The sequence below is a fragment of the Varroa destructor genome, unplaced genomic scaffold (assembly GCF_002443255.2).
Source record: "Varroa destructor unplaced genomic scaffold, Vdes_3.0 BEIS01000003.1, whole genome shotgun sequence".
In the NCBI taxonomy this organism is placed as follows: domain Eukaryota; kingdom Metazoa; phylum Arthropoda; class Arachnida; order Mesostigmata; family Varroidae; genus Varroa; species Varroa destructor.
Window position 1 is genome coordinate 47776817 of NW_019211456.1, and position 24493 is coordinate 47801309.

The 24493-nt window shown below is 42.2% G+C and overlaps 3 protein-coding genes across 11 annotated transcripts in view; 2 read left to right on the forward strand and 1 right to left on the reverse strand.

The window, feature by feature from the left end:
* The first annotated feature begins 1600 nt into the window (after positions 1-1600).
* On the forward strand, positions 1601-6727 carry LOC111247350 (uncharacterized). Of its 2 annotated transcripts, none has more exons than XM_086985326.1 (3): positions 1601-1900; positions 2294-2458; positions 6550-6727. In XM_086985326.1, exons 1-3 carry the CDS (start codon positions 1616-1618, stop codon positions 6556-6558), a joined length of 459 nt encoding a protein of 152 aa, XP_086841452.1. In that variant the 5' UTR covers positions 1601-1615; the 3' UTR covers positions 6559-6727. The 2 variants fall into 2 exon arrangements, with proteins under 2 accessions (XP_086841452.1, XP_022653888.1); XM_022798153.2 differs by lacking the exon at positions 6550-6727 and adding an exon at positions 3886-6318.
* On the reverse strand, positions 4329-7809 carry LOC111247988 (uncharacterized). Its single transcript, XM_022799639.2, has 6 exons — positions 7687-7809; positions 6987-7105; positions 6540-6665; positions 5610-5758; positions 4907-5013; positions 4329-4673 (listed from the first exon to the last, which is right to left on the reverse strand). Exons 1-6 carry the CDS (start codon positions 7718-7720, stop codon positions 4579-4581), a joined length of 630 nt encoding a protein of 209 aa, XP_022655374.1. The 5' UTR covers positions 7721-7809; the 3' UTR covers positions 4329-4578.
* Positions 7810-15978: 8169 nt separating this feature from the next.
* Positions 15979-24493, forward strand: part of LOC111246321 (high affinity nerve growth factor receptor-like) — a 94879-nt gene continuing 86364 nt past the window's right edge. For 5 of the 8 annotated variants that reach the window (XR_015324985.1, XR_015324986.1, XM_086985320.1 and 2 more), the window contains exon 1: positions 15979-17032. Coding sequence is in view for 3 of the 8 variants with exons in the window: in XM_086985320.1 (XP_086841446.1) it covers positions 17001-17032 (32 nt within the window). In the remaining 5 variants the exon portion in view is untranslated. Of the gene's footprint in view, positions 21006-24493 lie in introns of all 8 variants that reach the window. The other 3 variants (XM_086985323.1, XM_086985324.1, XM_022795733.2) reach the window with 3 other exon arrangements.

Sequence of the window (24493 nt, forward strand, 5' to 3'; positions counted from 1 at the left end):
TGAAGCTTTAACGCATTGTGTTACCAATAGCGATTGTTTTGTAGCGGAATATGCGTATCCTGGACCTTGAAGGCTCAGCATATCGATACGCTCAGTGAGCTGCCAAATCCTAGGCAGCATATATTGAAGATGGAGTTATTTACGGTTGGAGGAACGGGCGACAAAAAACGTATCTGACTTGCTGACTGTAGACATTTGATTTGTATGTCCACCCCCACACAAACTTTTCTGTTTGGAAAACAATGCTTTCCAATAGCTTAGAAGTCTAATTAAATGTTCTACCTTGAACAGCTTTCTATTAAAACTACGCTTCTAAGGTCCTTTCAAAGGGACATATTGGTTTTGGCGGAAACTATATAGATAAAGCAATAAGCATAGATGACCCAGGCTTGTGCATGACAGGTGAAAGAAAATACTATTTAAGATTATAGGTAGCTTAATATGCGGCGTCTCTAAAAAAACGAACGTTTATGGCTTTTGTCCAACCCTTGGCACTTTGGGATTTCTTATGTAAAAACATGGCAGTGGCATGCGGATCTAATAAATTATACAAGTAAATGTTCAATAGTTTTCACATTTCGGCAGTCTCGTAAAATCAGCGTATGTTCATCCCATAGTTTCCAAACTTGAGGTACAAGCGTTAATTATCTTTCAGATATCGTTTGTACTTATACAAATATTTTGTACTTATACAAAAAGCACACAGAAACTTCATTCAAAAGTTCAATCAAAATATTAAAAAAAAAAGTTTAATAATCAAGTAGAATCCGTTATAAAATAACCTGATGATCTCGAAATGAGTAGGGAAGCAACGGACAGCAAGGAACATCGTAAACGGCGTAGAAAATAGTACTCAATTAGGTTTACCAAAGTATTTTTCAACGCATTCAACAAATAGATCACTAAGTGCTCACAGGTTTTCATAGTCATTGCTCGTAGAGTCTAAGAGCTTCACTTCAGACTTCATTTACGTAATAGGCCAGATGACGTTAGAGGCCTCCCGACATTTGACAACAAATACAATAATGACTTGTTAGTGCAGCTTAGATCAACTCATTTTGAAAAATCTACGTCCGTTTCTGACTGTTCATTACGAACACCTCATGAAGCTACAATTTATAGTTTGGGCTCGAGACCAGACGTATCGAGACAGACACATCTAGTTTCGTGACGGGTCCGACCGTAGTAGTGCCTGATGCGGGATGTAAATGTTGAAACAGTTCGATTTTTACAGTTACAAGTGCTTATAATACAATTACAGTTGTGTAAACTGGAAGACAGACATCTACATAACTACGAAAATTCGGCATTAATACACCGAATTGCCATGGTTCAATTTTACGTGGCCACTGCTGTCGGCCGTTACCGTCTACGATTAAAACCAGATTCTACCTCGAAATGAACAATTTATTCGCTGTTGAAATATGTCTCTCTGTTCAGCTGTCAGTCACAGAGATTTCGTCAAATACAGTTTAAGGGTGAAATAGGTAATATACAACACGGACCAGCCCGTCTAATCTTGTGCATATACATCGTCGTCTCTACCCGAACGTCGATTGACTATCGCATGAACGGGCCGAGTGTGCGGTCTCCAACAGCCAAAAACCTAAGAGCTATGACATCTGCGGAGTTGCGTTACAAAAATGAGACGATACCAACAATATTGTTAGATTTTAGATCGCAGCAGATCCTTTCCTTTCTCGCTTCTGTCGCCGGAAAGGAGTTGGGTGACAACGACATTATTATTTCCTGTTCTCAACTGTTCACGCGTTACATCCTGTTAACGATTAGAACAAACCCAACAGGTCCCTCATATTTCTTGTCTCAAGGCATCGCTTCCAGCACTGCGCTAGAGCTATTGTCACTGCGCGGTAACAACGGCCCCTGCTTAGTTCTCAAGGTGCGTAATGGAAGAATACGGCGAATATTAGCTTATATTAGGTATTAAGGCATAAATATCTAGTATGTTATTACTACTAGGCTGTAAGTAGAGTACCCTGATCGCCCCCATGAATACGGAATGGGTCATTGCGTAAAATGCTTCACCAGTGTAGCTTGTGTCGATTAATACCCTAATGAAATAGATTTTCAGAGCTGCATATCTCGATCTTATATATGTTTGCCAGCATCAAAAATATTTCATAAATTATACTGGCACAAATTACGTAGTGCTACAACGGACGGCCGTGTGTGTGGCCACTGGTGACAACGCCGCAGCTGGAACACAGGAGAATAGGCGGAGTCTATAACTTTCTCATATCGAGTTCACAGTTTTACGCTCTCCAATCTGCAGATGCAGTATCGATTCGCCAATATGCTTCCGCTCATCTTTCTAATATCGGTGACCTTTCCGGCTGGACCAACCGGTAACTTACCCGCTGTTGAGGCATCGTTTCTCAACAGTGCGAAATATCTGAGAGAACTTTTGCTCACTCCGGAAGTTACCGAATGTCTTAAGGTACGTTAGGCGTACGGTCATAAAATTCGAATGAATTTTATTTGCATTACCGAATCATAGATAATGTTTTGCGCATATGTATTAGGCTGTTACGAGCGAATCCGGCGGACTTTGAAATTAAATACCGTTTGAAGTACGCGCCACCAGCGGACAAATTATAAGTTCCAGTCTTCTAGAAACTTGCTAGTGACAACTGATTGAGTTTACTTCAAGAATAGAATGTGTTTTAGTTTCGAAGAGCGACGCTTAATGGTCAAGTTTCTGTTCGTCGAAAACTACAGCGCTGTGGAAATTCATCGAAGATTAATTAAGACATTATGCAACGGGGCCTTATAACAAAGCACACTACGTAAATGATCCAGACGCTTCAGGATGGAGATTGGAGTGTTGAAAACCAGCGACTAGACCTTGTGTTCTGAAGGGCAAGAACGCATTGCTGAAGTCGAGGATGTTTGTCATCAGAGTAGAACTTGAAGTCCAAGCATTAAAACTAGTACTTCACATGCAACGTAGTAGAGAATTACAACTTAAAGACTAATGATGCGGAAATTGGGTAAAAATGGGTTTCTTGTAAATTGGCCGCCGGCCTGTTGACAATGCGTGTACCGTATTCCACATGCGAGTTGTCATGTTAATTAGCAAAAGGCCTGCTTGAAGCACACGGTTGTCTCAGACTACGCATGGCTCTCGGTAAAGAGGGGCGAGGCCAGAGAATAGCGGTCTACGGAATAGTTTAGTGCATGACTTATTTGCCTGCTACTCCAAGGTAGTAACCTACCTCGTGAAGAGGGATCGAATTCGGTAGCAGTGCGGAGCAGGCTCACATGTAACGTAGTGATAGTACTTGGAATGGACATCAGGAGCGTTTGCAATTAAATGATTACCAGACATGAAACAATGAATGCAGGTCGCTACCGTGTGTTCCTTTAGAGCTTCATAGGTCGTTCGCACGAAAGCACGCGTTCTAATTACTCGATTACAACGTCAGGCCTCATCGCCATGCCTCATTACCTCTATGACTGAGCAAACGAATAGTCATGTTAGCTTCAATCAGTTTATCTAAATCCGCGTGATTACGGGGCTTTCTATACCCTAAAAATGGCGACTAGTATATCGGTTCGCTCGGAGACGCCATCGAGTGAGGAATAAGGACACGAATGAAAAGTTTAGGCTGGTACATAAAGTTGCCACGACGCCGGGACACAGGTGTAAAATGTTAGAGGAACCTTTAACAAATATTAGGTCACAACTTTAACCTAGCTAGTTCAAAAGCTATTCAGTTTCAACGTCCGCCGCTGAAATATATATATCGTATGTGTTGTTATGTGATCACGGAATCCTTTTAATGTTTAAAGCCTTAATGCGGGACACTAACATGAAGTTATTCTATAATGCAATACACGTTTGTTAACCTGCATTTGCTATAGTCGGTCCCCGAAGAGGACGTTGATGAATATTTCGAACTTCTATCGGCGGCGCAATTCCGCTGTGACAGAAGAAACGTCGCCTTCGAAGCCTGCTTGGAATTGCTGAGAAGATCGCAGCACATGTCACCGAAAATGAGGAACGTTGATCGCACCATAAATGTGCCCTGTCCTAAAATAGACTAATATATACCCTCGATAGAGACCTAAGTATGCTTTAGGGGCACAACAATGAAACATAATGTTAGTAAATGAAGTCACGTCAAAGAAGCGCTTTAAAATGTTTCGAAGAAAAGAATAAAAACTATATGTAATGTAAATAGGCTTAAATATGACAGTCGGGCGTCAGTCGTCGAATAATGGATAAAATAGATTCCGGAGATAATTACATCACAGCAACGGCAGTGTAGTCATTATGTAAGAAACTAAATTGAATAGGCAAAGTGTGCAGCTAGTAAAGAAAAAGAAAAAATATATTTCTTGCTTATTGGAAATATGTATTGTGCTCATAGAAGAGGAATAGACCGTTTTTCGTTCGTTATGCGTGCTCTTAGAACGTTTCTTATGCGAAAAATGTACTTAATGGCCTTGAGCCTTTGCTTCATGAGGAACTAAACACAATCTAAGAAAAAAAACTGCTTTCATTAATTGTTAAACAAACATAAGCTATAGCCCTCAACACTAGATGATATCTTGCTATCTAATAGCAATATCGGAGCACCCCCTGAAAGTTTCCTGGGGTCCACAACCTAATTGACCACGGCCATCAGGACAAATGTCCCATCGGTTACCTGTAGGAATGCAGAAACAAAGGACCCTTGACAAATGACAAAATCAACTAATCAGCAAAGACAGGCTATTTTAAATGGCGTAAATGATGCGACGTTGACGTTAGATCCGTTAGCGTTCTTTCTTTTTTTCAATAAATCATATCAGACTTGTCGGTCAATTGCCGACTCGAGGCTTTAACAACAAAGATATAGCAATTATATTAAGTGTGTGAGTAATGAAGAAATTTACTGACCCGTCCACCAATGCCACTGCATGACACATCGCTCGCAGGTAACGTTAGTAGGCAGTCTTACGCGGAATTCATATAGACCATTACCTGATCCAGGAGGTAGAGTGTACCTAGAAAAAAGAAGACGATCTGATCTCAGATTTACGAGAGAGGAAAAAATCTTCCGCTTCTAAGCGAACACGGCACCGACAAAGATTAGTTCAACCACTACACAGAAACATCGATAAAAAAAAAATGTTTACGGACGTACATTGACAGTTAGAACAGTGTATTACGTTGTGTCAATTAGTTCTAGTAGTCTCCTGCCTGATCGCTTAAAGTTTCATGCTAGAATTTCCAGCTATTCTCTCCGTGTAGACAAGTCTTCAAAATCTTTTTTTTCCTTGGGTATAGCTAGAGGGATTTGCCTCTGTTAGAAGTCTAACCCAAGTGGGTTTTGCTGGATATAACTGGGTCTCTAATAGACGAATGAAACCTTGTGGCAAGCATACAAGCAGCGATAAACCTTCATAACAATGGCTTATTTTCCCACAGGCCGTTTCTTCTTCTTCTTCTTTAAATCGTTACTTTCCTAATCAATGAGTGTTTAATAATCGTTTAAGAACGCTGAGACTTGAACGAACATGGCGATGAGCCATAAAAAACATGCGAACCTAAAAAGGAAATCATTTATGAGAAATTTTATGGTTTTTCTAGTAAAACTCACCTTGTCGACTTGCTTTCTTCGATGTAAAGAAGATGCTTGTCCAGCTCCGCTTGTGTCGTACCATTATTGCTCCAAGCGGGCGCAAGACGAAATTCGAAATACCCCTTATGGTGAGCTGTTATTTCAATTGTTACGTCTACCGTTTCATCCTAATTAACAGTATCCGCATTAACAAGACTGCAATATATTAGGTGATATGTACTTCTACCGGCTGGAAAAGGAATCATCTATAGATGCCAGTAGAACTAGCAAAGTATGAAACCTCTATGAAAAACTAAGCAATAACTTGAAAAATGTCACATGACAAACTACCATAGCCCTTTCCCGCGTTTCGCACATCACCGTATAATAAAATCGTTTTGGGTCAACTTATTGTTTGCTGGAATTAGAAGACTGCGCACATCGTAAACATTTACAGGTTTTTAACGATATAAAAATTGTCCAAAACATTTATAAATAGAACAATGGGCACGGTTTGACAAATTGCCACCTAGTAAAGTAAAGATGGGCTTCTCACATGATGCCACCTGAGCGCAAGATATCATGAAGTTATTCTTGATTGTATTTTGGACAGTTAAATGCTAACCATGTGCTATATATACATATAAAGCATAAAAAACTTGTTGGTATATAAAAATTGTATAAGCATTATTATGTATAAGCTATTAAAGAAACGCAGTTGCCCGAAACGGTCGAGTTTATGCCACGATCTTCAAACATAGTCATTATTATTATGTCACCTTTTTTTCTCCGTCTGGCCAGTTTCATTATGCCCGAGTCCAGCTCGAAGTCATACAGTACTTTTTAAATGAACAGAACTATATAAGAATCTCCTCGAAGCAAAAAAATATTTTACGGTGGTCCAGAATTGATTTAATTGACCGCATCATTCAAACGTCTCTGAGATGCGTACTGATAGTCCGTAATTACCTTTGAATAGGTACGATAAACCCTTCGAGTTCCGTACAGACCGCCATCTTCATTCTCGCGAGGTGTCGGAGTGTCCCATGCGTCCCCGCATATTCCACACCTTCCTTCATTTACGTTATGCTGACGCTGCGCAGAAAATAAGAACATTACATAAATACAATAAAATCTATTATAAATTGTTGTGAAAACGCATCATCCTTCGGGGAAGGTGAGTAGAAATGGCGATTTGTTACTATGTATTTTGTTTAACGAAACGATAACTCAAAAATTAGGTTAGCGGCGTACATCTCTCTGTAACCACTGCATCGTATGTCAAATTTAGGTTTTCATTTTCGAACAAGTCATTTCCGATAGGCTGTTCAAGTGCTTTCAATACTACACAGATACGTCTTCAGATAGAGTTTGATAATTTGGTCTATCTGTGCCGACAATACGACAACTGCTCACCGTAAAGCCCCCACAATAGAGTTGGTCGTCGTCGTAGTTTATAGGCGCGCTATAGCCAGTCCGCCAAGCGGAAGATCTTCCTGGAGGCTCGAGGATACGCCCATGGCTTTTTACCAAAGCTGGCCACCATGAAGATTAGGTCCGCACCACCAAGAAGGAAACACAAATGTTGTTTAGTGATTTTGCCATCGACGCGCACAACTCTTCGTTAGTTTGACTTCCACTAACGTTTTGCTTGAAGGACGATTGCAATAGAACTTGCATTGAAGAACATTCTGCAGGCGGCAATTTGCATTGCTTGCCATTTTGGCCGCATGGACATTTGTAAAAAGCGAGCCATAGTAGTAACTGCGTTATGCTATAAACAACGATAAGTTAACCGGCTACGTTGACTACTGCTCAGCCCTAGCCGACGACTTTTATTTAGAGTTGGACTTTTCGCAAGTGTTTAAATCGTAATTTCGAGGACTCCTTGTTCGAAGCGAAAAGCTGGACCGTTTCCAAGCAGCTCTCCGAGCACTAGCTTTTTCCGCGACGTTCCATTATATCATTTGGTCGCTATCATAGAGTACGTAATGAGAGGAACATGGTTGCCTTTCAGATATATTGTCGCTAATGTGAATTTCTAGAGCAATATGGTTCGTAGATATTTTTTCTACAAGCAATAACCAAAAACGTGTCACTTTTAAAAGACGCTCACCTATTAGAACAGCGAAATAAAAAAGCGTTACCATACTGCTTTCTCGTGCAATCAACTATCAGATAAACTAAATGGATATGGGGCACACCGCATTTTATATTTCCGCCGATATCAATTTGCCCGCATTACGTCCGCGCATCCTAAAACTATATCTATAAGGCTACTGCTTTTATCGATTAGCCACAGCCTATATGGGTTCTGTCATGTCGTATGGGGGCTATAATATGGGCGCTAATTTGACAAAGTCTCTAAATTGTGCTCGAAAACACTATAGGTAAATGTTCACTCGCGCAGTAGCATTCATATTTGGTTTCAAGGGATTTATTTAGGCATTTGTTAACTTGAACATTGGGATTTGGTAGAGAAGGGGTAGCATGACGTATAGCCACTGCTGGTGAGTGCAAACACGAACTACGCCATATAAGACATCTTGCCATAATGCTATTGACAGAATCAATCAGAGTCAATCAATCGTTGATTGATTCGAATTGTTATTACTAAATCAAATCAATCAATCACATTCCAGCAATAATTCATAATCCTTACAAAACCCGCGTCACTAGTAAAAATAATATGTTGCTTCATCTGTTAGCTCGCGCAATTTTTAAATCCATTCCCTCTCGCGGGGCCTCGCCGATGTCGTTAAGTAGTTTTTGAACGATATGTCCTTGTTCGGGTTCGCAGCTGTACGGACGTAGGCAAATTAAAGCAATCAAGCTATAACTTAAACCTGTAAAGGACGCTCGTTTATAGGTGGAGCACTTTCCAGCTAAAGGCCTTTTGATTTTGTGTGAAATAACAGCCTGGATAAATTTGATATTGAAAGAGAGCGCTGTTATCTAACCAATTGGTTGACAGGTACGTTTATCCTGATTTTTGCTTCCTAACCCAAATTTGAGCGAAACAAAGTTTCCGCTATGTTTACGTATCGCCTTTTTGTTGTTGCTGCTGCATAGAGTCGGTGTTACTTGCGTTACCTTTTCGCCAAGTTCGATTTGGCACATGCAAAAAAATTCAACCAAAAATTAGACAAAATGAACTTCTTAATTATCGCGCGGAGAACTACTATTAGATGTTATATCGACGCATTCCTCAGTAACTTACATTTTAAGGGTGAACCGGGATCAAAGCATTATTAGCACAGTGATTTTAACTTTACAGGATTAAAGGACAACCTTAAAAGAGAACCACAAAGATGTATCGGAGGGCTCACTGATGCATTTGTGAGATTTAGGGCGCAAGTTGACATCGATACGTTTGAACAAAACAAGTTTGTCATCAAAAGCCTTACGCAGCGCATAAATGAGAAGGAGGTGTCCAAAGCTGTAGGCCTCATTCTTTGCCACAGAAACAAAGGCGGCGTTAGTCTGTAATCGTATAGTTTATATGCTCCACAGCAGCTTGTCGGATTCTCTCGCTTCGACGAATCCTCATTGCTAACTTTCACACCAGATTACTTAGTGAATAATAAACGCTTGTTTTGTTAAGTGCCCACAAAGAGATCACGAGAGAGCATACCGTACGAATGAGCAAGTTAATAAGGAAATATTACGATGGCCTGCGCTGTCTGGTCAAAGGCTGTCCAATGTACCCTCTGACTGCTGTAACTATAATCGAGCAAACCATCAGGCAACATCTGTTCCAAGTATCTAGATCAAATACAAGTGAAAGCCTGCCGACGGAAACTCCCTGCTAGTATTTGCCCTCACATACGGGCTCAGGCGTTAACAAGACACCTGTAAGACAAAGGTAGCAGATTTTGAAAAGAACTCCGAACGGCAAGGAGAAGATTGACTATGGCATGACTGGCCACGGTAACGAACAATTCTTCAGCAGAATTGTAAGCTCCGCTTGTCTATCCTCCGTTATGAGTTTCACGTCCGGTATCGGCGTTAGGCATTCCATCAGACAGCTGGCTGGCTCCCAGCACCTTACACCTTACACCAGAACGTGTTCCTACCTACATTACCCACTAAGCTATCTCGGGAACAACACAGGGGAACCCAAGCCGCACTAACAATTCTCAAACAGCGTCTAGTATAAGTTTACGGAGGAGCAGATTTGTTGGCGTAACCCAAAGAGGAAGGATAATTTCCTACATACTTTCCAACGCGAAAAAAATCTCCGCAGTTATCCTTTTTCAGCTAGTCTTGATTATCGTTTTTACGCAAACGCTTCTATAAGATCATTACATAGAGAATGGAGCCAGCAGTAGTTATTTCCCCTTTTGCTACTTAGTGTGAGCAGATGTACTGAACCACACTGGGTGGCAACGTTATGATTACAATCTCAATTTTCTAAACGTGAACACGCGTTCACGGTTACACCGGCCGTCCCCAATGTAAACGACTTCACACACAAACAACAAAATTATCTTTACAATTATATCCATATTTTACACAGTACTTACTAGAATCGCCCTTTCGAAATCGGCAACATACATGGCAGAACTCTAGAACTAGATACAGATATCTTGTATACGTAACGGCGCTTGAAAAAGTATATTAGGGAAAAGCCTTCGGCATACTGATTTCAATATCTACGGTATTTTGAAGTATCAAATGGATTTTTTTCAGATGATCGGATGGTTTCTCAGATAGCTGAATGCTTCAAGAGAACTTGCTGATTCTGCTGAATCATCCAGCGGTCTGAGAACTTACAGATTTGAATCTGGACTCCTAGGTTATTAAAGATTCTCTTATTTTTAGTGTATCACATATTATGACAATATGTGGCTGTTCGCTAGTGCTACTTCGATAAGCACCGCAGATTTTGAGTAAAGACGAAAAACTCGGAAATATCAGCCGGAATGTCCCAACATTATACTAATAGTATATTCCTTTTAGGCTGACTAAATTTGTAATTTTGTCTTTTCCTCTGGCTGTCACTGGCTAAGCAAAAGATAAGGGAATATGTTTACATACATGTTTATTGTGTATCTAATTAACAATGACGCTTTTAGCTATTAAACTGACTGACTCAGTCGGACTGACACTTCAGAGGCTTCATAACACAAAAATAAAAGAAAATACATATTGCCGAGGCATCGAGCGCGAGTTACTTTCTCTTGTTTCTCCACCGTCGTGAAACTCTAAAGAACATCATCACGAAATCGATGCAATTTAAAAATGTAAGTTAACTGCTGTACATAGTATAGTTAGCTAAAAAAAAACATTGGAATTTTCTTAAATACCTGAACTTCGAAATTTCTTGAAACGCTTTCTAACGAACCCTGTTGATAAAGATGTTGGCAAATTAGATAAATAAAGTTTTCGCTTACTGCACGCTCTAGAGGTACTTCACAGTAATATATCTGCCATGTGTAAAAATGTATGGATCCGGGCTAAATACCCGGCGTACCCTTCTCTCCAATATAAAAAATAAAATCATATCTTCGAGAACTGTTACGGATTCAAGGTGGGTCAGCTGTGGAGAATGATCGGACGAACAACATCAATCCCGTAAGACAGTCGATTTGTCATACAAAACGCGGAGAATCCGCCAAATCACTGCCAACGAGAGCACTCATTTCCGCTTAAAGGAAGCTGTCCACTTTATGACCGTGTATATAGTTCTAAATGTTCTTACATGCAACTCAGCCATCGGATCTAGCCAGCGACACATCATTATCACAGTTCTGACGAAAATAATTAGACAAAGGCTCTTATTCTTGCCGAGAATCGACGCGCCTTATGCTGCCATTATGCCAAGTTCTGAAATACGACTTTTTACCCATTGTGACTTGGATTCTATATGTTCGGAAATTCAAAGGGTCCAAGCATTCATTTAGGTAGTGCTCTGAAACTTAACATCACACATAAGGTTCTCTAATACATCTGCTTTATCACTCGTCGAGATTTAAAGCATTGAACGAAACAGTAAAAGTTATAGTTTCGGGAGCGTTGGGTGCAGCAAAAAGCCATACTGGTTATTATACGATAATTTCGAATAGTCGTAAGAAGGAAATTACAAATAGCTATTTTGAACACGTACTTAAAAATTCGATAAGTTACAATGTTGACTACATGCTTTAGACAGATCCGACGAGAGGTATCGGCTTGACCACCAGTTAACGATACTTGTTGCAAATGACCTTTTTAACCCAAATCGAATCTCTCGCTCCAGCGGATCCTGCATGTGTTATTGTGATTATGAATTTCCATAAATTTTGCTGCTAAAATTTTGACTGTCAGATGTCACAGGAAGGGGGCTGTTCAGTGACGGCGGAGGCGTTTGTGGCAAATCTAATTGACATCAGGTCGACGCCCCCAATGACGGCCCATGATTCTGGATGTCAGCCAGTAATATCGTACAAAAGAGATTTCGCTTAAGTTTAAAATGCATATTTGTGCGTGTGTATAGATTTTTACCGTTAACAACGGTAACTTTATTTTCTGCTATATCTGTTATTAAAATCATCTATAACCGCGTTATTTCTGCTCTTTACTCGAGTTATATAATTATGTTCCTGTCCATTGAGATTTCCAGATGACATACAGTAATACTCGCGGCCACGTGACGTCCACGTGACGCGTTAGCCATTGTCCAACGGTGAATTACGAGAGGTTGATTTTACTGTTGTTTGAATAAAGTTAGCCGTGGAAAAACCGAAATCGTATATACTTGTGCCCTGCTCGCTATCCAAGGGTCGGGACAGCGAACGATCAAAGAAAGGGAAGCACGACGGGCAGATACGACTCAGGTCTTAGGAAACACGGATTTCACAATCAATTTCACGAATGCAAGAAAAAAAGCAGCATACAAACAACTGTATTAGACTGGTTTCATTGTTTCTGCAGTCACTTCGGAAGCTGTCGTATTGAAGAAATACGTATTAGGAACTAATCGTTTGAATCTGCCAATACTCCGGTCTACCTCGTTAACAATTCCACAATAATGGCCATAGCAACCACATGAAGCACTAACAAAGTTTTTGTTTTTAGCTTGAAACAGTAAGGCCAGTATGGGTGCTGTAGTTCCGGCCAATGACGAAAAAAAAAATCATAGGCAGCTTTACTAATATCACAGTGTCATATATATTATTAAGTAATCGAACAAGGTTACACGTATCGAGGCGACGTACTACCGATGAATGCCAAATCAGCTGTCCACCAAAGGTGACCAAATGAGGATTTCGTGATGCATATAATAATAGAGGCGCTGGCATAGTCCGTCAAGACAGCGGGCGCATTATCAGCCTATAAACAACCATTTTATTGGCAATAGATTCATTCTAAGCAAAAGTTACCTCCAAATCAGCCGGAAACTTTATAGCAGTTATCACATTAGAGGTGTTATATAATATAGTACAATGTCTCAACTAATCTGTTTGGCATTTTGCTTCTATTATACACCTCTCAAAACATTGGTAATGGATGAGATTTACACATAGTTAATTGCCATTTATGCCTTGTCTAAGCACCCATACAATCCGAAAAAATAATACAAGAAGCATTTTTCATCAGACACAATGGTCGAATCACAATAAGCTTCTAATTGTTTGCGAATATGGCAACAGCGTTAAAAAGTGTAGTTCTGTGACATCCCTATACGACGCCAATTGAAGAAATCCTTGACGACATGGAAGTCTTTTTCAAGTTAAAACTTTTGATACTCTGTCATCTACATAAGCTGCCCTATGATGGTTTGTGTAGCTACTGCTGCATTGCTATGTCCATATGAGACATAGTCAAGAAGTCCTGTGGACCCACGTGCGGCCCAACCCAGGGGATGCTCATCAAAAAAGCACTTGTAAATAGCAAGAGGCGTTAGCGATAACCTCCTATTTCCGTACTATTCAGAGATTGTGGTAAATATTCATAAATGAATTGTCGCTACAAATCGTTGCCGTAATAATAAGCAAATCAACGTCTCTGGCTACACGCGCTGCTTGGTCGGGGAAGATGGATAGAATTATTCAATGATAATATAATCGAACAGGGACCGTGTGAAAAAGGTACTGACTTTCATGTATGAAACAACGCTTGCTACTAGTAGTGGCGACAGCTGGGACCATTGCGGCAAGCCGTGGGTAGTGGCAGAAAACAGAAATAAGCTCGGTTATGTTGTGGGTTCCTTTCTGAATAACTACTGTATTAATACGTAACGGTTCAAATCCGGAGTGACTCAACACGTCTGATACAGAGGCTGCGGGCTAAGACTCATCATTACGGGGGGAGGCTTACTCACCGCATTTGAAGAGGCAATAATGGAAGTAATGCCTTTGAATTAAGGGCTAACGCTAGACTCTGCATATGTGACAAGTACGTATATCAAGGCGCTACAGGCTTATTCATTTGAGCCGCGTGTAATTTACCGGCATACTGTTTGTTTACCATCGTTTTCTTGAAAGGCTTGAGCATTAAAATACGTAAAAAATTTAAAAAAAAAAAAATCCGTTGCTATTACTTGCGCTGTTTCAGTTCTTCAGCCTGCAACAACAATAGGCTTTTTTAACACTCCTCATCTCCGGTTCACAAAATTTGCTTTGCTTACATCAGTTTCATTGTATGCTCTCATAATTTGTAGCAATATCTTAATGTAAATATTAATAACTACTTCGTAGAAACTGAGAAAAAAAACGTGGGTTGTCTCAATCTCTATTAGCAAATTGCGAAGAGGCCGAATAGTTTTCGATACGTACGAGACCCGCACTATCGCTGCAGACATCGCGGATCTGGAGCTCGAATTTTATGTGTGAGTCCAAGCAACTTCCAGCTACCTTTTGAAAAAGGTCGGAGCGCCGAAACGCGATAACGGAGTGGTAATGGCTTTAACAGTTAGGGCAAAAAAGTGTCCGGCAACTGCACTTGGTCAAGAACCGTGGCAACGTTGGCATGGTTTGCGAGTTTAGTATGATAGTAGACATGTCTTACTGACACGGCATGTCTGAAATTAATGGGCTGATACCTTACATTTTTTTCGCCCGAAAGGATTACATATCTAGATATTTTAGGTTAAAGAGAATATCAGTTGCTCCAAATGAATAAGTCCTGACTACAAGGCCAACTATTCTTTGAAACTAAATTGTTTAAGAAACTGTTTGGATATAAACGTATGTAGAAATAAGCCGTCAGTCGCGTCTCACCTCTCTTGCATCAGGACTGAAAAAGCCGCCCGCTTGGTTCGCAATACTTGATTGGCAGAGTCGAAGAGTAATTGAGTAAGCAGCGTATTTTTTTAAGAATTCAAGGTCTAATTCTATACGCAGACCGGACTTCACTTCCAAGATCGTCGTCCCGCAATATGGAACCTTCATCCGCTAAACCTCGCCCTTCGTATGACCGGACGTTTGTCTAGAACCGGTTTTTATTTTACTTCGAATTAAAACTTACAGGGTCGACTATATGGAAATTTGTAAGTTTGCTAGTTACATGCCAGTTTCTTGTATCGGGTTTAGTGTTTACCGACCGTTGTATCTGGTCTCGTGCAGGGTTTTATTGCTCGCTTTTGCTGATACACTGTTATACTGATTCTAACTACATCTATTGACATCGTGTATTTGTATGCAATCAAACTGCCATTGTTACGTTCGTGGAAAAGCGGATGCCTTCTTCACCTGATCCATATTTCAAAATGTACATCGAATACAAGTTGAAAATCCTCCACCTCGGCTGAGTCCATTCCTTGATGGTTTATGGCTCCTTTGTGTGTGGCTTAGCCTATGATTGAACTCGACTGGTTGTGGTAATAAACTGTGCATTTCTTCGTAATTAAAGTTGTTTCTGTATCCGTTAATCAATGACAACCTTCAGTTACCACATTTATCCAGCAATCATTCTAGAGCGGTCTAACTAATCGCTCGTTCACCTGATAGCAGTATGTATTCTACGTTGTAAAGAATGCTTGCCCACTCTGAGCAGGCAAATTAGCACATCGTCTTTCTTTTTTTGCAACAATGGTCTTTTTGCATTTCTTTTTCACACGTCTTTTTTTATCTGAACCTTGTTGTCATTGGAAGCCTTATAGCGTTAAGGCTAAAACAGAGACCTTGTTTCTCGTACAGTCTTGCCGCGCTCCTGAAAGCTCCGATCAGGACACTCTCCTTTACCAATATGAGGATTGCCGTTTGTTGTCACCTTGTGCTTCCTTTTTTCCTCAAGCCGAAGGGCTATGCATATTGCTGTTGCTTCGGCAACTGATGTCTACTTTGCTGCAGCGGCTCCTGCAGCTGATACCTAACCCGCCCTCGGCATGACGTAGTGCCTCTCGTCCCTTCCCCAGAAAACCCTCCCCATGGGCCACCTAACCCTCGCCGTCTGTGCGGCGTGCGCGGATGGAAGCCTTATCCCGCTGTACTGGTCGCGCTCGTAATGGTGCCTGGTCGCTTGCCTTTCTCCATCTGTATTGCTGTCCTACTGTCTGATTGCTTCTTCTCAGAAGGAACACAGTCAACTGCGTTCTTTCCCCTTTAAACAACGCCTCTGCTGTGTCGCGCCGTTGTGGCCACCGCCGGGGAGACCAGCCGCCCCACAGTAAGAGTCCAGTACGAGTGCAGTGCGCGCAGTGGTGCTAAATAGCATGGGGTGTTATTGTGGCCGGTTGCGTTGTGGGGCTAAAGGTGCGTGAACAAGAATTTTGGCTTCGTGATTATGCTGGTGACGGTGATGATAAATGGTGACAATTTTGAACTCTGCATCTGTAGTTACAATGAACATATAACATAGATTTTAATGACAAAAAACAAGTGAGAGTTAAAGCAACATACGATGAAGGTAGTGCGTCCTCCACGAGACGTCGAGGATTTTTCGTATGGTGCTAATACTATTCGAAATTTGGCCGGAAAAATTCGCAGCCAGTGAAAGACGTTGTTTTCATAGTTTGTCAACATCTTTACTCGTGTCTACGGTAGACAAACACATCGAAAAATATCTTGTGGAATTTATGATAATACGATAGTGCGTCTGTTCGAGAATCAATTATAATAGTAATATGCGTCGCAGGACGCGTTCCATGTCCGGCATAAAAGTGCACATTTTACGCTCCCCCATGATACACACCAAATCACCGTGCAATTGAACGGGCACGCCATGTTTCGACGATTACTTTAACTGCTTTTGAGTACCTATATAACCTGATCACGCAGGCGGCACGAAGCGGCGGGAAAACGAGTGCTTCGGTCAGCACAGGTGATACCGGCCTCAAAAACAGGCTCTTGCTACGACTCAGTTTCGCGCGCCCGCGCGAGTGCTGCCGTCATCTGGGCAGAGGTAACGGCAGCGTTAGCCGCCAAGGACAAAACGGGACAGTTGGCCTCGTCACCGCCGCTACTGATCGGACAGAGGGTAGCGCCGGCCTGACGGGTACGGACGGATATGCCAGAAGACGGCACAAGAACGGAGACAGAGTAGGTAAAGCGCACGTTGGAGCATGCTCAGTGACATATAGATATATACATATAGGCGGACACAGCAGAGGGTTGCTGATGGATGGCAAGCATCGCTGAAAGAAGAGGAAGGAGACGTTCTGTGCCACACAACACAGAACATAGAATAGCTCTGGACATAAACACACAGGCAAAGAAAGGTAACAGGAGGGAAAAAATTTTCGTTAATGCTTCAACACATCGTTGGACAACAGAAATAATAACAGGATGCTAACAATAATTCGTTGCATTGCTGTTCATGTTAACTGTGTGACGACTTGTTGTTCTTCTTGTTGTCGTCGTGTATGTATCTGTGTGCTGAGGTTCGTTTATCTGTCTGTTTAGAATGACTTGCAAACGATGTAACAGGCCATTAACCAATGAACAAATCGCCAGATTGTCGCCTGCAATCATAAGGCAAAGTTGGTTTTGTCCGATCGTCGCTATGCTTACTGTTGGGATTGTCCTCGTTATCGAAAAGGTGAAGCAAAGTCGAGTACGATATTAGTTTGTATCAGAGATTGCTTTCCCGAATCATAATATCAACAATAATAACTAGATTGCCAACTTCAGTAACAAAAGCTGGTTGACTGATCAGCCACTTGAAACAAAAAAGAATAGGATCTTGTTAGTACTGTTTGTGCTGCGGGCTGTCGTACAGATGCTGACTGTGGCGGCATGGCGGGCACGGGCTAAAAATCGCGATTGCGCCTCTACCGTCGTTGTCCTGCCGTCTACTACGACGACCTTGGACAGACAATGACACGTCGCTCTGCCATCGCTTTAACGGTAGCAGTAACGAAACCAGAGGTTAGTTGTACATAAAACAATAACAACAAAAGCAGTACGTCTTAGGCTACGGGGTCCACTACAGCTTCCGTTCCTATTATTCCCGCTAGCACTACTGCTGCTGATTAGTATAAGTATTATTATTATCACTCTATCTAAACCTGTTGTACAATCTCGCACAGTAGCGGGCGGTGGGGCAGAAGCAGCAATATTAACTTAGCATAGACAACTCCGTTGCCCCACTATTAAAAGCCACAGAGATACAGTAAAAGATAGTCCGTCCGCGCAGTTCGGCTCCGTTCGACTCAACCGCGAAAGTTCACTTGGGAAACTTAAAACAGCTAAAAAAGACAACGGTGAAGGTAACGGCCGCAGCGGAAAAATAGGACGTTCAGGCGAGGCCACGGTAGTGCTGAGCAGAAAATCGTCGTTTACTGGGTCGGCCCGTTGTTCAGCTAGCCGCTCTCTTGGTAAAACAATGTGTGAGCGTGAAACGCATGCGAGGCACGCGCAGCGATCACCTACGGAGCAGCCTCAGCGTCAGCTGGTAGCGCGCCGTGTTGCTGCCGGGGGCATTTACTAGTATGCCCTGCGTAGCACTGTGGAATAGCAATAACAGTGGAAATGAGCGGATCGTTGCCGCTAGAGTCACAGTAAATGATACTGAGATGTTTCATAGTAACGAACGAAGCGGTTATGGCGCTGAATTAGCCCAACGTTAAGCTGAAGAAAGCAACGAAGTGATTTCACGGTTACGGTGGCTTCTTTTGTCTGAAATCGCTGCCTCTAGAACAGGCAGAGGTGCAGTTACGACTTTGGGCACTGCTGCGGCGACCGTGAGAAGATTCAACAAGGGGAAGCACTTAAACGAAGTGGGCGACAAGAGGGCGGAACTGCTATCAAAGGCGCCTGCCTCTGCATAAATATAGGGGCATTGCACCGCGATCATCATTGGCGCCTTATCGCGGTTATCATCTGTGTCAACAACAACAGCTGTAATAGTAACAACAACAACAGGACAAAGCGAACTGCGACGGCCGCTGCCATTGCCGCTACGTCCGCGTATTCGTTCGCGAGACAGTTAGTAGCGTGCCACTCAGCAGCGGCGGTATCAGAAGCAGGCGCTCAATTGCCAACGTTAACGCCTGTTGTTGTGACGCTGGCTGTTGGTGTTCGTTGGAGTTGTCGCAGCAGCAAGGATGACGACTAGCAGCGGTGCCTCACTCTCTTCCGCGCGTCACCTCATTATAAGCTGTCGCGCTCGCCAGCGTGACCAGCCGCGACACAACTGCAACAGTGTCAATAGCAACGGCCGGAGAAAGACAAGGCAACAATAATCTACCACGAACACCACTCCCCATAGCCATCATCATCCTCCGCTAGGTACAAGCGCCATAGCAACGCCACTGTCATCCTCTGGTCCTGCAAAAAATGAAGGCAACAGGGTAAACAAGCAAACGCGTTTTCATCGTAACAGCGGTGGTGGCTATGGTGACGACAACGTTAACTGAATCGCTCGCTCACTAAGTGGCTAGCCACCGCTGTTGCGTGACACTAACGTCGGCGTGCCCCCAGATAGCGAAAGCCAACAGGCTTTACCAACGGCGGTTCACAATAGCCACTCTAATCATAATTACAGCAGCAGCCCGAACAAGACGCCGACTCTTCGAGACGTCGCTGCGGCTGCTGTTGACAAGAGCATTACGAAGACAACAAGTTAGTATTATCATCAACAACGTCGTTGTTACGTTTGTTATTGTCGCACAACTGGACGGATAGCACTCTGGCTATGGTAGAGGAGCCAACTATGGCGACGATACTCCTCCCTCTACCATCGTTGCAATAGCAACAACCCTACGCTTTACTCGAGCAGCCTGCAGCAAGTTCCATAAGTGACCGCTCATCGTCGGCCAGTAGTCACGGTGACGACGGCGGCGGCGGCGGGTATTAGACTGCCACTAACAGTGCTGGCACCGTCGCAGTTGCCCTCTTTACCTCAGTCTAATATCAATTAGAAGATCTGCATTCGATAGAATTGTGCTCATCGGACTACCGCGAATATTAGGCAGGCAAAAACCAAGTGCAGGCGAGGCAGACAAAGAGAGAGAGAGAGAGAGAGAGAGAGAGAGAGAGAGGAGCGAAGGCAACGAAGGCGATTTCTCGTTTCCTGAACGTAGTTTTTGTCTCTCTAGATTCCGGTGTGTAGCATCTGTGGCAAGCGAATTGCTTAACGTTTCTGTAACAACAGCAGCTGTCCTGACAACAACAACAACAACAACAACAACGTCAGAAACAAACTGAGAGATGTGGAACGGAGCAACTGACCGCGAACCAATATTATTGAAGCATTGGGCCGTACGTTGCAATGAACGAAGACTTGGATTGCAGTGCTTTGAACATATCGATCAGTGATGCTTCTCTCATGTGGAAAACTAAAAGGCAACAAATAGCATAGTAATACGAGCATAGGCTAAGCAAGAACAGGGCACTTGTAGTACCGTGAAATTCATCGCTAAATACGTTCTAGCTTCGACGGCCAGCCGATCGTTAAAAGGCACCACCATCCCAGTGCACAGTGAAGCTCCGCATCGCCTGGATACACACACCTATATATATATATATATATACACACACACACATATGGATAGATAGATAACAGTAATAACATGACATCCTGGTGTTCATGCAAGCAAAGATCAGTGGTCGTTTTACTGTACTGTGCTGTGTAATGATACGAATCCTTCTGTTGTACTATGTCTATTTAGAGCAACTCGTGGGAGACGGAAACGGCCTAGGTAGCTCTTGTTTCTAGCGAAGGTTAAGATTGCGCGTAGTGCTGATGACAGTGGAGGCAGCACTGCTGTCCTGGATGACGGTCAAACTGACAGCAGCAGCGGCGGTGCAGGATTTGTGTCGTCTAGAAGAGATACTAAATCGTCGTCGTTTTTGAGAGATTGTTTTTATACATGTACATGCTGCGAGTGAGAGTTTTGCCCTGTGTTCGAATGAACTTCGTCGTACTTGATGCCAAAGCTCCGTGATTAAGTGTGCTTTCAGTGACTTATACTAGGCAAAGGGGACTGTCACCTCTATCAAAAGGGTCACTCGCTGGCCAGGATGACGCTGAGCTCGGACGAGACCGCCGAGCCAGCGCGTTGAATAACAGGTAAGTAAGCCAACTATATCATCTAGATACATCCGGATACTGATGTCTTCATAGACACGCCATGCTACCCTACCGCGTTCGCAGAACTGGGAAGCAGAGGCCACTTTCTGGTTTTTCTTGTTTTGTGTTAGCATGAATAAACGCTTTTCGACCTAGCAGCACCAAGAAAGTGACAGCAGCATCCATACGCACACACAGAAACACACACGCATGTATGTATGTATATATACGCTTTAGCTTCATTTCAAGTTGCAATGGTTTATCAACGTGCCAGACCAGACAAAAAAAAAATGGCCGAACGCATTCATGACCATCGAGGGCTGTCGGTTGGGCCAGCTTAGGTGACGCTAGTTGATGAAAGAAATAGATAAAACATGTAACCATATTCGTGTTGGAAACAAACACAGGTCTCTCGCTTGATGAGTATTCATCTTGTCGATCGCAGTCATGACTTCGTGCGTGACGCATATTTTTAAAAATAGTCAGATTTTGTGCCTTTCATAGAGAAAGTACAGCCTCATTGCAGATTATAATAAACGATCGTAAGTAAGTCTCATCCGATGACGTATATAGACCAGTTATGCGAAAGCCGACCTCCTAAAATTCGAATTTATTAGAAAATATGAATGCTAAAGAACCAACAGAACCTATATATTATTTGGCCTTTTCCGCGACATTCAAAATAGCTGGCCGTCGGACTCTGATGGTACCTCGGCATGCGCTCGCGCGTCGTTAATTTTGATCACATGTCTAAGTCGTGAAACATCAATAAGACCTGTCCCGCCATAGTCCTGCAAACGTATTACATGAACGTGTTAATAGCTACCGTCTACAACGTCGCAATGATGATTGGATTAGACTCTACTGAAAACGGTGCGTATCACCGTAAAGAAGAGCCTATGTCGTTTGGCTATTACGCGTTCTTACCTTCCGACGTCCGTACAATTTCGAATCTGCTGTCGGCACTGAAATTACGTATTCAAGCTTTGAGCACGCTTTGAGAATATGGGGTTGAACGAAAATGTCAACACTGGTTGGGTACCTTGAATATAGATTTAAAGAAAAAAAAAAACAAAAGAGTGAAGCGGTTTTCAGCCGGTTTTATTTTTCTCGCTTCGTTTAGCCTAGGCATCCTTCAAACTCAGTTTCGTCATGTTCTGTGCAACGTTAGAAGTAACTTTAACAAACAGATTGAAGTTAGTTGCTATTACAATCAGAATGTTGCGTATCAAATCTTCACCTTGATTAGCGGGAAAGCAGCAACATATTACCAGCCTTTCTGTGTACCTCGTGAGCCGATAGTAGCATTAAGCCGATCTCCATGCGGACTCGTGAGAGACAACGATCCCGATGCAGGAAGATACGGGTCGAATGATCTCGGCATACATTGCTAAACCCAGAACGAGTCACAGCAACGGGTTTTTGTTAAACGCTACTAGTGTTAGGTAAAATGTGTTCTAGGCCAATGAACATCACTGATGGCCCTATAAGGGGCATTTGCTATCATCCACTGTTTCGAAACGAAAGGCGTACGTTTCGACAGAAGGCTATTGTACAGAAGGCGGAGGAGGGCAGATCGATATCGCTAGGTTGAAAATGGTTTGTGGCCATTATGTATGGAAAGTGCGCTGGGTTACGAGATGCCACACTTATATCACCCTCGATTTAGATGCTGTTTATAATGACCAATGAATTCTCTGCTATTTCGCTACGTCCTGCATTTCATCAGTTCACTGGCTTTACATATAGTCTTGTGATAGTTATATATATGTGTGTATATATATTGAATATGTAATTTATTTTTTTCGCGTATGCCGCTAGTTCAGCTTAAAGCAGCTGATCGATAGTAAACAAGTTGGCCTGAGTCCGTTTGACGTGAGGTTGTCTGGCTATGGTTGGACTAGTATGAAGTCTATGACGTTTTTATGGCTGTAGTGTTTGATGTGCAATCATTTCCTGCACATGAATGCGATTGATCCGTATTGTGTAACCAATAGGTCTTCTGTACCTCAACCTTCTTCATAGTCAAGGTCAAAAGGCAATCGTTGTCTCTAGTACATCGACCAGAACCGTTCTATTACACCTAATATCTGCACTAACTGTTTACCTTACTATAATAACAGCAAATAAAATTTAGCGCTTCCTGTTTATTGAAACAATTGATGTGGGAGCTTTCTCGGATGATTGGGCCTAATAAACAAGTTATTGTTTATATAGTATAATTTGTTTACATCGTATTCGCATGAGGCAAGAATCGAAAACTTGTCGTGGACGTTTGCGGTAGCGATTAGTACAGCTGGCCCGATATCGGTAATATCAATTAGGGGTATTTGTTGTCGACATTGTTGAATCTTACTTTACTCAGTTTCACCAGTAAAGGCCTTCTCTATAATGGATAATCGCCGACAAGTATCTATCTAGCTATAGGTAATGCGGGTATATATATATATAGACATGTTGTTGCACGAATACGTATACGTGTAAACATTGTATTGTAACGTGTTCCGGTATTGTAGATTGGTTATTTTGTCACTATTTGATACATTTCCATTGCCACTGTCTAAAATCCGGAGATTTATAGTTAAGTGCTGTTTTGCGTGGACTAAAATAGTCTACTGTTTTTCATGTTTACCACGTATTGATAAACTGCCAAGTTTTTTTTTTTTACAATTAGTATCCATTTCGGTGGATCTGTACCAGTGATTTGTGCGGCATATGCGTATCCGTCCGAAACAAAAGCAGTTGAGTTTGCTGTTTCTAACGATCTTATTTTCTTGGAAAGGATGTTTCCAGAGAAAAATTACTACCACACAAGTACTTGATCTAGATGATGGGTTCACGGTCTGAGGTGAGCCGTTACTACGTATCACTCATACACACCGTGCCGTGATCAGAAGAAGGCATCTCAAGCACCATGTGTTTATGAGGTTGACAAAGCTGTAACTTTTCGTTTATACGGCAGCAAAGGTTCCCAATAACGTTGCAAAGAAAAAAAGAAAATGTATTTCTCTAATTCGTTCCATAACCATTGATCATAGGAAAAGTGACAGCTAGAACATTTGGTGTTAGTTTCTGTTTTTGACTATTGGATACCTATTTTAGCCGTAGTGCAACGGCCACTGTTAATTGGGCATATTTCACATTATCATAACCGTTCCTTTTGCTTTTCTATATATATATATATATATATATATATATATATGATATGATAAACAGTATACAACCTTCTGCCTTTTCTAAAGAATTATTTCTCCCGTGGCTAGCTGGTCAAAGATTTGGCGGGCAGCGAAATTTGCGAGTGCGCCACCTAACGAGTTTTTACATAGCCAGTTTACATCTACCGGTCGATGGCCGACTTTAGCAAGCACCCCTTTGCTGTCGCCATTTAGTTACGAACGTCAAACGTGGGTGTTTGTAGGCAGTTCGTCGCCTTCGTCTCTGAAAGCGAAACAAAGACACTCTGGAGAAATGATGCCCAGCGAATTGAG